This window comes from Pleurodeles waltl, chromosome 4_1 (genome assembly GCF_031143425.1).
Source record: "Pleurodeles waltl isolate 20211129_DDA chromosome 4_1, aPleWal1.hap1.20221129, whole genome shotgun sequence".
NCBI classification, from domain to species: domain Eukaryota; kingdom Metazoa; phylum Chordata; class Amphibia; order Caudata; family Salamandridae; genus Pleurodeles; species Pleurodeles waltl.
Window position 1 is genome coordinate 856781320 of NC_090442.1, and position 12727 is coordinate 856794046.

At 42.8% G+C, this 12727-nt stretch overlaps 1 protein-coding gene across 2 annotated transcripts in view; it reads left to right on the forward strand.

Moving 5' to 3' along the window:
* CEP290 (centrosomal protein 290) overlaps positions 1-12727 on the forward strand; it is a 1276764-nt gene that overhangs the window by 110788 nt on the left and 1153249 nt on the right. For both annotated transcript variants that reach the window (XM_069229617.1, XM_069229618.1), the window contains one exon: positions 2660-2729. In XM_069229617.1, coding sequence (XP_069085718.1) covers positions 2660-2729 — 70 coding nt within the window. The remainder of the gene's footprint in view (positions 1-2659; positions 2730-12727) is intronic.

Here is a 12727-nt window from a genome sequence, read left to right on the forward strand (position 1 = left end):
GTTTTATAAGGCCCCTGCTTATAGTTACATCCCCCCCCCCCACCTATGGGACACCTGGAGGAAACCCTGGGGATACTTAATATGTGAAAATAAGGTAGACCATCACATTTAAAGTACCCACAGCACCAAAGGCGAATTGGGACACCATTGGGACACGAATTGGGACATCATGCAGAGTCAGACTGCATTTATAAATGACAGAAAAACCTCCAGCAGTGCCCACATGCAAAGGGCAGCAATTGTGCTGGGCCTCTACTTCCATACCGTACTATGTACTAGGGTTTATAGGTAGTGGCACCCCCTTGCCACATTATTTACTAAGGTCTTCTAAGGGCTGTCATGCAAATGGTAGGAATTTAACTTTTAAAGACAGACTGCAAGGCAGGCCTGCATTTAAAAGGACAGGAATCACCCAGCAATGCACTCATGCAAGTGCAGAAGTTCTGCTGGGCCGCTAATCTCCATGTTCTATTATATACTAGGGGCTTATAGGCAGATTGTACACTCTTGCCCTATTATGTACCTGGGACTTACAGGGTCTGTCAGGACAATGAGAAGGGTACTATAATACCCAGTATGCTCTACTACATGTGTGTGTTTTAACATAGCACTGGCCTGGGTCTGGCTAGCAGAGTCCAGGGCACAGTCAGAGTCAGTTATCATTAGCACCAGTCAGCAACAAAAAAATTGGGGTGAACAGGGCAAAAAGATGACTTTGCAACACTTGAAAAGTCTTGTACGCCACCAGTCCATGTCTTGATCACCACCATCATGGAATCCATGTTCATTGACAGCACAGTCAGTCACACCTTTTCCTATTCTCAATGTTTTCTTGGAGGACCTCTCCAGGTTTGAGACCACGGAGCACAAAGCCAAGGTACATTTGAAAGACAGACCTGGTAAACTTCTGGGGTTGGTTTCCATCAGGGGAACTGGAAAAGAACCTTTTACTGCATCACAACATCAAGATTGCTGTTTGCACCACAGGCAAACAGCTAATACTTGGGTAATCCTAGCATATTATATAGAGCCATTTCCCACTACTAGACTATGAGCAAGTGTCATAATTCTTCCAAGACTGTGGTCTCCTGAGGTTGACTTCCTGAAATAGGACAGCAGGATGGTTCCATCCGTCTGAAATATGGAAAGAGTACGAGTGGCTTATTGTAACATGGGAAAACACCAAGCACTAACAGTTTACTATTCAAGTCTGCAAAACATACTCTAAAGTCTTGAATCTTTTCCGTTATCAGCCCTCGGGTGGGGGTGGCAGGGCAGGAGGACTGCAGTTACTGAATGGTAGAACATAAAGGTACCTAAGTAGGTGTTCCTGTAACATACACCCAGCAACCTTCTTACTTTGTACTTGCATGATAAATATTTGAGAATTTGCAACAGCTCAGCTGGATTATCTCTGCATCTCTTGCTTGGGGAACAGGCCTTTGGTGCTCACCTCTGCTATGTACTGCATTAATTAAAAGGTCCATTTAAAAGTGATTGGCTTGGCAATGTAAAGGTTTTTTACTTCAATGTTAAGGAGACAAATTAAGATGTGTATCAAGGGGTTTGGTCATCGTCCACAATCTACAATGCTCTTGCTGGCATAAAGGTAGTGAAGAATGCGCTTTTCCAACTTGGTATAAGTAAACCAGTATAAATGGAAAGTTCCTGTTTACCTTGGTGCTAGATGCCTAGTTTCATTTGTTAACACCCCAGAGATGGGTGTTTATTGCTGGAGAACCGAGGACCATTTGAGACCAAACCTTCTCATGATTCAGAGAATCAATTGCACCATCAAGTCTTTGCAAGCACCTTGTCTGGAAGCAAAAGTCCCAATCCACAATTACACCTTGCGTTTGAGCCGGTCATGCTTTATGAGAGCAGCGTTGCAGGCTTATTCCACTGAAGTGTAGAGCAGATTACACTCTCTCGTTATGTATGGGAGAACCAAGTCACATAGAAGTAATTGCGCCCCAGGTATTGTCAGAAAAATAATCTTTCTTCCCAACACACCTGCAGCAGCCTACCCCTTTCAATATTCTCAGTCTCTATTTCATCATGACTAGTTGTACTCTTGACACTCCCATGGTTGTTCCCCCTCTGCTTACTGTCTTCTTCAAGGTGGACAGATAAAACTCAGGTCTATGGCACCAAGGAGCATCTGGACTAAGAGCTGCCAAAGCCTTCCAAACTCATGTTAGATTATAGTGCAGATTTTACCTCTGTGCAGACTTCAATCATCTATTGACTTCTTGGATGATTTCAGTGCGAAAGTGAACAGCAGAGTGTCCAGCCTAATCCCAAAGCCCTCCAATACTGGTGTAGCTGCTGCACAACCAAGCACATCTGCTGCCATCACTTGTGTAGCTCCTGCTTACAATTATATAGATCCTGTGGCCTAAGGGCCAACCCCATTTATAAGCCTGCTTTAGGGATAATCATAAAGTGAGGATTCTGCTTTTAAATACAGTAGCCTTCAGAAAGAACTGTGACAAAGGTAAGTAACTTGTTCTTTAAGTGCATACTATTTAAGAAGTATTGCTATTTTTTGCAGCTTGAATATTTAGCACACAAAAAAAGAGAAGTACATGTTAGCCAGGCAACTTACATGCCAGTCTGGTTATTATATACTTTTTAAAGTTTTTTTAATTTGTTTTAGATGAAAGCCCAAGAAGTAGAACTTGCTTTGGAAGAAGTTGAAAAAGCTGGAGCCGAGCAAGCCAAAATAGGTAAGGAGTTTGTGTGTGGGTCTAGTATTTTTCTGCTATCAATTAGAATGTGCATTTGTATATATGGAACATCTAGTACAGTTGTGAAGGAAAAATTACTATGGTGGCAGTTGGACCATGTGCACTGTAAGAGAAACTGCATCAGTCTTGGCATTTACAACTTTAAAAGTTTGCAAGTGTGAAGTGTAGGTTTACACAGTGTTCCAGTTGGTAAAGTATAAGTAGAACAGGGTTCTACTAAACCCTTTCTATTGTTAAACTGGATATGTAGAATAGTAGAGACAACCTTTTCTCAAAAGCAAGGTCATCATCTCTCTAGATTATAATATTGGTAAATATATGTAACCTAGATGGTAGGATATTAACTAAGCTTGTATTGTAGGGCTTCTGTGTTTGGTCCTCAATGCCCACTCACTTTCTGTTCTTGGAAGCTCCTATTTATATCCAGCGTAAGTGAATCTTGAGTGATTATCATTTGGAATGTGTTCCTGCCTGCATGAAGTGTGCAGAAAAGTACTTCTTATTTGAATGCTCTTTTCAAGGCCCACTAACCCAGCTAGCTATGTTATACTCTGAGTAGACTTCACCTACCTTTGAGTCTTTTTCAGTTGTGTTAGAGCATATTTGATATGTTGTTGTTTCTTACTCTTTCTGTCTGTGGAGAAAGTATCCTGAAAAAAAGCTGAAGGGTATTCCCTGTGAGCAGTACAGACTGGGCATTCCCTGTATGTAGTAGACCCAGTGTCAACTGTAGAGGGCACTCCTTGTGAAGCAAACAATACAAGGCAGACACAGGCCATGGTCTGTATACACTAGGCCCAATTTCAGATCACCACTATGCATGACCGAAGACCTTGCGTAGTGCCCTGGGCATATCGTGGGCATGGCTGAAGTTAATGTCCTGCAATCAGGCTGTGCCATTTGTGTCCTATATAGTATCCCTGCTACATCCCAGAAATACCAAATGCTAGTTATTATGTCTGCAGTACATGCAAGGGTTATAACCTTTTACTGCAGACCATGCCCAGTATGTACTATTTACAGATCATGGTCAAATGCACTGCCCTCTGCACAGTAAGTACAAGGCATTTATTGCAAGAAATGTAATTTATATACTTTTTTCCAATGAACCTTGTACACCCCAAAATGGACTGAGCAGTTTACAATAGCTCTAGTGTACATTTGTTATCCAGAACACACATTCCTGAAAGCTTTGTCCAGAATGGATGTGGCCATATGGCCTGAATTTACTGAGCTGAAGATGAGCTCTTTACGTTGTTTTCTAATATACTAGAAAAAAGTAAAGAAAAAAAAAGGTAACTCATATGAGTAAGTGCTAAATACACAATCTATTGCAGGATACGTTAAGCATTTTATATAACACTTTGACGTGAGTTTAAAAAATGTGCTCTTAACAAAGCACTTCAACTGATGCACTTCAGCTCTTTAAACACTATTTCTTTGTGTGGAAGCTGTATATAAACATGGCTCCCATTACAAATGTTGTGTTTATATGCACACACAACTGTGTAGCTATTTTAACTAAATATGCTTTGATCTAGATATATGTATACATATATGTTCATTGAAAAAAACAAAGGTTAAAGTGCCATTATAATTACGTATTGAAATAAGGTAAAAAATTAATGTTTCCAAACCAAAAAACCGTCTGAAATTCACCAATTGTAGTTTAATAAACTAACTATAACTTTCACCTTTCCCATGCACTGCGTATAACCTCACAATTACATCACTCATTGCATTGAATGACATAATTGATTGGATCACTGATGGCATCATACAATCATTGTAACACCATCCTATAGGGTTTGCTAACTTGATGCAATTCAGGACAGTACACCTGTGGACAATTTTCTGTTACCTTAAAGATTTCACATTTGTAAGTAATTGAGTTGACAAGTATAGATTTGCCACTTTAAAGACACCTTCTGTCAGGCTTTATGGATAATGCTCTGTAGTTGAGTAAAATACAATACACACATTCTTGAGATGGGCATAACGACATGCAACCTTAGAGCCATGCTTCCAACACCACTATGAGATAAATCACCTCTAATTGGAACACCTCTACATTATTAACTAATCTGCAGTGCCCCAAAATCTTTAGTAAAGTTCCAGAAATTAACTTGCACAGCTTATAGAATGTGTCTATACCACTTTATTACAACTGTTTAACATGTACATTCTTACTTTGTACTTGCATGATAAATATTTGAGAATTTGCAGCAGCTCACCTGGATTATCTCTGCATCTCTTGCTTGGGGAACAGTCCTTTGGTGCTCACCTCTGCTATGTACTGCATTAAGTAAAAGGTCCATTTAAAAGTGATTGGCTTAGCTTAGATATCCACTGGTGATTAATGTATTGTTAACCGCTGCTATTGCCTTTCTTGCAGATTTCGTAGAACAGTCTGTGGCCTATAGTTCTAAGATACAACCTATTTTCAAACATACCTGTACAACTCACATCAGGTGTGCTTAGCTTTTACCTTGTTTAACATGGAGTACAACACCCACCCCTAACTTGAGTAATTTGTAAATGGTGTCCCACATAACTTGTAAAATGCACAATTACACTTATCTCCATGCCTTACCCTATGTACATGCTACTGACCGACACATTTACTCTATGCTGTATATAACTTTGGTGTTATCATTGATATCATCATTCATATCAATTATGGCATTTGAGGTCATAAGCAGTACATGGTGAAGGTGCAAGTTATACTTAGTCTAGTAAACTATAACTGTTGAATTTCAGAGTTTTTTTTCTTTAAATGTTAGTCCTTACCTTATTTCTACACCTAGCTATAACGTCACTTAAATCTTAGTTTTTTTCCAGTGAATACTATGATTTTTTTAAATGTTAGACAAGATCTTATTAACATACCTAACTATAACGTCACTTTAACCTTTATTTTTTTCAGTGGGTGAAAAATATGTGTGTGTGTATGTACGTAAATGACTTGTGAACAAGACACATGAAGTGTTGAAACGCATTGGGTGTGTTGCCTGAAATAAACTTAATTGGATTCATTCTTGACCAGGAGTGCGTGTGATTTGTTTTCTTATCAGTATGTATGTATATGTGTGTGTATATATATATATATATATATATATATATATATATATGTTCGATGGCATATGTAGCTGCAGATACACATGCTTTGCACATCCCGCCATCTAGTGTTGGGCTTGGAGTGTTACAAGTTGTTTTTCTTCGAAGAAGTCTTTTCGAGTCACGAGATCGAGGGACTCCTCCCCTTTCGGCTCCATTGCGCATGGGCGTCGACTCCATCTTAGATTGTTTTCTTTCCGCCATCGGGTTCGGACGTGTTCCTTTTCGCTCCGCGCTTCGGGTCGGAAAGTTAATGAAAAACTCGGAAAATTCGACGGTATTGTTTGCGTTCGGTATCGTGTTAGTTACAACAGAGCGACACTGAATTTTGAAGAGCTCCGGCTGCCCTTCGGGGTTTTTGATTCCCTGGCGGGGCCTGGACGGCCCAACCGCGTGCGTCTTCAAGGCTAATGGAACGGACCCCATTCCGCTTCTGCCCCGAATGTCACAACAAGTATCCTTATACAGATCAGCATTTGGTCTGTAATTTGTGTTTGTCTCCAGAACACAAAGAGGATACCTGTGAGGCCTCTCAAGCCTTTCGGTCCAGAAAGACCTTAAGGGACGAAGAGCAAGAAGACTACAGATGGCGTCAGTGCCGACAGGACAAAAACACATGGAGGAAGAAGAGTAAGCCTTCTCCATTGAGGATTCGGACTCGGAAGAGGTCGATCCTGAACATACGCCAAAAACCGTGAGTAAGACGTCGATACACAAAACTCACGCAAAGACCAGTAAAGCCCAGGGGACGCCACCACCGCCAGGCCATGGCTTCACCTGTAAAATAGGTGACCGAGCATCGGCACCGAAAAAGGGCATGCATGTGTCGAAGTCATCCGACTCCGGTGGAGATACAGGCACAGAGCAGACTCGACCCCGAGACACCAGGTCAGAGCAATCTTCGCACTGAGAGAGTGGCACCGAGAAATCAGTACGCCGAAGAGCAAAAAAGTGTTGTCGGAACCGAAAAAAGCAGCCGAAAAGGTTTCGATACCGAAACATCCGGCCTCGGAACCAAAATCAAGTTCCTACACAGAGGAACAAGGCCTGTCCTCACAAATGCAAACACATAGATTTGGACAAGAACTGGAGACAATGTAGCCAGACTACACCCAAAGAAGGCTCCACATACAAAAGGAAACAGGGAAGGTCAGTACTCTCCCTCCGATTCGAATGAAACGAAAACTTGCCTCCCAAGAGAAAGACAAGCAGCCACAGGCAAAGGTGGCTAAACAAGTAACCCCGCCACCATCTCCACAACGGTCGCCACAACCATCACTGGTAGCCACTCTACCAATGATGCAATCCCCAACTCATACAGGGATGAGTCAGGATGATCCAGACGGGTGGGATCTTTATGATGCGCCAGTGTCAGATGACAGCCCGACTGTTATCCAGCTAGACCGTCACCACCAGAGGATAGTACCGCCTACGCACAGGTGGTGTCAAGAGCAGCGGCGTTTCATAATGTCAGCCTGCATGCAGAGCCAATTGAAGACGATTTTCTATTTAATACACTGTCGTCCACGCACAGCCAGTACCAGCGCCTCCCCATGCTACCTGGAATGCTAAAACACTCCAAACAAGTGTTTGAGGAGCATGTGAAAGGAAGGGCCATTACTCCAAGGGTGGAGAAAAAATATAAACCGCCACCAACAGACCATGTGTACATCACACAACAGTTAACACCAGACTCAGTGGTAGTAGGGGCAGCTCGCAAGAGGGCGAATTCACACACCTCAGGAGATGCGCCACCTCCAGACAAAGCGAGTCGTAAGTTTGACGCGGCGGGGAAAAGAGTGGCGGCACAGGCAGCCAACCAGTGGCGCATTGCCAACTCACAGGCTTTGTTGGCCAAATATGATAGGGCTCATTGGGACGAAATGCAACATTTTATAGAACATTTGCCCAAGGAGTTCCAAAAAAAGAGCACAACAAGTGGTGGAAGAAGGACAGAGTATCTCGAACAATCAGATACGGTCAGCAATGGATGCAGCAGACACAGCTGCTAGGACTGTGAACACAGCAGTGACAATACGGAGACATGCATGGCTGCATACATCAGGATTCAAGCCGGAAATACAACAAGCCGTGCTGAATATGCCATTTAACGGACAGCAGTTGTTTGGGCCGGAGGTGGACACTGCTATGGAAAACTTAAAAAGGACACTGATACAGCCAAAGCCATGGGCGCACTCTACTCCCCACAGAGCAGAGGCACATTTAGGAAAAAACAGTTTCGAGGGGGTTTTCGAAAACAAAGCACAGAACCCACAATCTCACAAACAATGCCCACTTATCAGAGCCAATACCAGCGGGGAAGTTTTAAGGGACAATATAGAGGAGGACAGTTCCCAAAGAGTAGAGGGAAGTTCCAAAGTCCCAAAACTCCACAAAACAAACAGTGACTTCGGCGTCACAAATCCCCAACACATAACACCAGTGGGGGGGAGACTAACCAAGTTCTACAAACAATGGGAGGAAATAACAACAGACATGTGGGTCCTAGCCATTATCCAGCATGGTTATTGCATAGAATTTCTAGAATTCCCTCCAAATGTCCCACCGAAAACACACAATATGTCAAAACAACACATGGATCTTCTACAACTGGAGGTCCAAGCGTTGTTACAAAAACTTGCAATAGAACTGGTACCAATTCATCAGAGAGGAACAGGAGTTTACTCGCTGTACTTTCTCATACCCAAAAAAGACAAAACTCTAAGACCTATATTAGATCTCAGAGCATTAAATATCTACATCAAATCAGATCACTTTCACATGGTGACACTGCAGGACGTAATCCCATTGCTCAAACAACAAGACTACATGACAACACTAGACCTAAAGGAACCTAAAGGTTCCATATACCGATACATCCGTCACACAGAAAGAACTTAAGGTTTGTAGTCCAAGGGGTACATTACCAATTCAAAGTGTTGCCATTCGGGATAACAACTGCGCCAAGAGTTTTTACAAAATGCCTGGCAGTAGTGGCTGCTCATATCAGAAGGCAGCAAATACATGTGTTCCCGTACCTAGGCGATTGGTTAATCAAAACCAACACACAAGAACGGTGTTCACAACACACAAAGTATGTCATAGAAACCCTTCACAAACTAGGTTTCTCACTCAACTACAACAAGTCACACCTTCAGCCGTGTCAAACACAGCAATACTTAGGGGCGACAATCAACACAACAAAAGGGATTGCCACTCCAAGTCCACAAAGGGTACAGGCATTTCACAATGTAATACAGGCCAGGTACCCAAAACAAAAGATACAAGTAAAGATGATAATGAAACTACTAGGCATGATGTCCTCATGCATAGCCCTTGTCCCAAACGCAAGATTGCACATGCGGCCCTTACAACAGTGCCTAGCATCACAATGGACACAGGCACAGGGTCAACTTCAAGATCTAGTGTTGATAGACCGCCAAACATACACATCGCTTCAATGGTGGAACACTATAAATTTAAACCAAGGGCGGCCTTTTCAAGACCCAGTGCCTCAATACGTAATAACGACAGATGCTTCCATGATAGGGTGGGGAGCACACCTCAACCAACACAGCATCCAAGGACAATGGGACACTCAGCAGAGACAGTTTCACATAAATCACTTAGAACTACTGCCAGTATTTGTAGCGTTGAAAGCATTTCAACCTATAATAATCCACAAACACATTCTTGTCAAAACAGACAACATGACAACGATGTATTATCTGAACAAACAGGGAGGAACACACTCGACACAGTTGTGTCTCCTGGCACAAAAAATATGTCATTGGGCGATTCACAACCACATTCGCCTAATAGCGCAGTTTATTCTAGGGATTCAGAATCAGTTAGCAGACAATCTCTCTCGGGATCACCAACAGATCCACAAATGGGAGATTCACCCCCAAATACTAAACACTTACTCCCAAAGATGGGGAACACCACAAATAGACCTATTTGCTACAAAAGAAAACGCAAAATGCCAAAACTTTGCTTCCAGATACCCACAGGATCAGTCTCAGGGCAATGCGTTATGGATGAGTTGGTCAGGGATATTTGCATACGCTTTTCCCCCTCTCCCACTCCTTCCATATCTGGTAAACAAATTGAGTCAAAACAAACTCAAACTCATACTAATAGTACCAACTTGGGCAAGACAACCTTGGTACACAACACTACTAGACCTCTCAGTAGTACCTCATGTCAAACTACCAAACAGACCAGATCTGTTAACTCAACACAAACAACAGATCAGACACCCAAATCCAGCATCGCTGAATCTAGCAATTTGGCTCCTGAAGTCTTAGAATTCGGACATCTAGACCTTACACAGGAATGTATGGAGGTCATAAAACAAGCTAGGAAACAACCACAAGACATTGCTATGCAAATAAGTGTAAAAGATTTGTTAATTACTGCCATAATAAACAAATACAACCCTTACACGCATCTGTTAAAGACATCAACAGCTACCTACTGCACTTACAAAAGTAAAAACTAGCTTTTTCATCCATTAAAATACATCTCACCGCAATTTCAGCTTATCTGCAAATTACACACTCAATTTCACTATTTAGGATCCCAGTCATAAAGGCTTTTATGGAGGGCCTGAAAAGAATTATCCCACCAAGGACACCACCAGTTCCTTCGTGGAACCTCAACATTGTCTTAACACGGCTCATGGGTCCACCGTTTGAACCCATGCACTCATGTGAGATACAATATTTAACATGGAAAGTAGCATTTCTAATTGCCATCACATCTCTAAGAAGAGTAAGTGAAATACAAGCATTTACCATACAAGAACCCTTTATTCAGATTCACAAGCATAAAGTAGTTTTACGAACAAATCCTAAGTTCTTACCAAAAGTCATATCACTGTTCCACTTAAATCAAACAGTAGAACTACCAGTGTTCTTTCCAGAACCAGATTCTGTAGCTGAAAGAGCACTCGTACATTAGACAACAAAAGAGCATTAATGTACTACATTGACAGAACAAAACAAATTCGGAAAACAAAACAATTGTTCGTTGCTTTCCAAAAACCTCATACAGGGAATCCAATATCCAAACAAGGCATTGCCAGATGGATAGTTAAATGCATTCAAACCTGTTAACTCAAAGCAAAAAGAGAACTGCCTATAACACCAAAGGCACACTCAACTAGGAAGAAAGGTGCTACCATGGCCTTTCTAGGAAACATTCCAATGACTGAAATATGTAAGGCAGCCACATTGTCTACGCCTCATACGTTTACCAAGCACTACCGCGTGGATGTGTTAACAACACGACAAGCAGTACTAGGAACTTTATTTCAAACAACTTCAACTCCTACAGGCTGAACCACCGCTTTTGGGGAGATAACTGCTTTCTAGTCTGTGCAAAGCATGTGTATCTGCAGCTACACATGCCATCGAACAGAAAATGTCACTTACCCAGTGTACATCTGTTCGTGGCATGAGACGCTGCAGATTCACATGCGCCCGTCCACCTCCCCGGGAGCCTGTAGCCGTTTGAAGTTGATCTTGAACATTTGTAAATTTGTAAGTATATCGCTTTAAACCACATTATGTACATACATATTTACTCCATTGCATGGGCACTATTACTATAATACACAACTCCTACCTCACCCTTTGCGGGGAAAACAATCTAAGATGGAGTCGACGCCCATGCGCAATGGAGCCGAAAGGGGAGGAGTCCCTCGATCTCATGACTCAAAAAGACTTCTTCGAAGAAAAACAACTTGTAACACTCCGAGCCCAACACTAGATGGCGGGATGTGCAAAGCATGTGAATCTGCAGCGTCTCATGCCACGAACAGATGTACACTGGGTAAGTGACATTTTCCACATATATATATATATGTATATATATATATAAGTCCCTCTTTCTGGCATGGTTGCCCCCACGTTTTGACTGTTGTCAGTGTGCTTAGACTGTTTTCACTGGGATCCTGGTAACCAGAACCCCACAGATTGTGCTCTCTCCTCTAAATTTGGTTGTCATGGTACCCTTTACATCCCACAATTGGCATATTGGTGTACTCTTGTAAATCCCTGGTAGATGGTACGCATGTATCCAGGGCATTGGTACATCAGGGGTCCCCCATGGGCTGCAGCATGTATTATGCCATCCATGGGAGCCCATGCAAACTGTGTCTGCAGGCCTGCCATTTGCAGCCTGGGTGAAAAGGTGCATATCCCCTCTCACTGCTGGTCACTGCACCAGGCCACTGTAAGTCACCCCTGTGGTAGGCCCTTCCAGCCCTAGGGGCAGGGTGTAGGTCCCTGTGTGTGAGCAACCCTGCAGGAGCAGAGGTGCCCCTATAAACTCCAGTTCCAATTCCCTGGACTTCATAAGTGAGGGGAAGCCATTTTAGCTATGTACTGGCCAAAAGGTCACTCACTACCTGTGGAACAGCTACATAATTGTAACTCCGAACCTATGCTTGTTTTGTATCAAACATGTCAGAATCATACCCCAATACTAATGCCAGTATTGGTGGCATGATTCCGTGCACTCTGGGAGATCCTTAGAGGACCTGTCAGTATTGCTTCTACCACTCCTTCAGGTCTGCAAGCAGGCCACCCTGCTGCAGCTCCTCAGACATGATTCGGCCCACCTGCTGCTTGATCAGCTCAAACAGGGGAAGGCAGAACAAACAATTTCCTGTTGGATAGGGTGTGGCCTCCCCTCCCTTGGGAATAGGTGTTACAAGGTTATGGAGAGGTAGCCTCCCCACTCCACCAGTTTTCTTTGAAGGGCACGTTTGGAGCCCTCTCTGCATAATCGGTTTGCACTAGTCAAGGGACTCCTGGTCCCTGCTCTCGCACGAAACTGCACAAAAAAAGAGG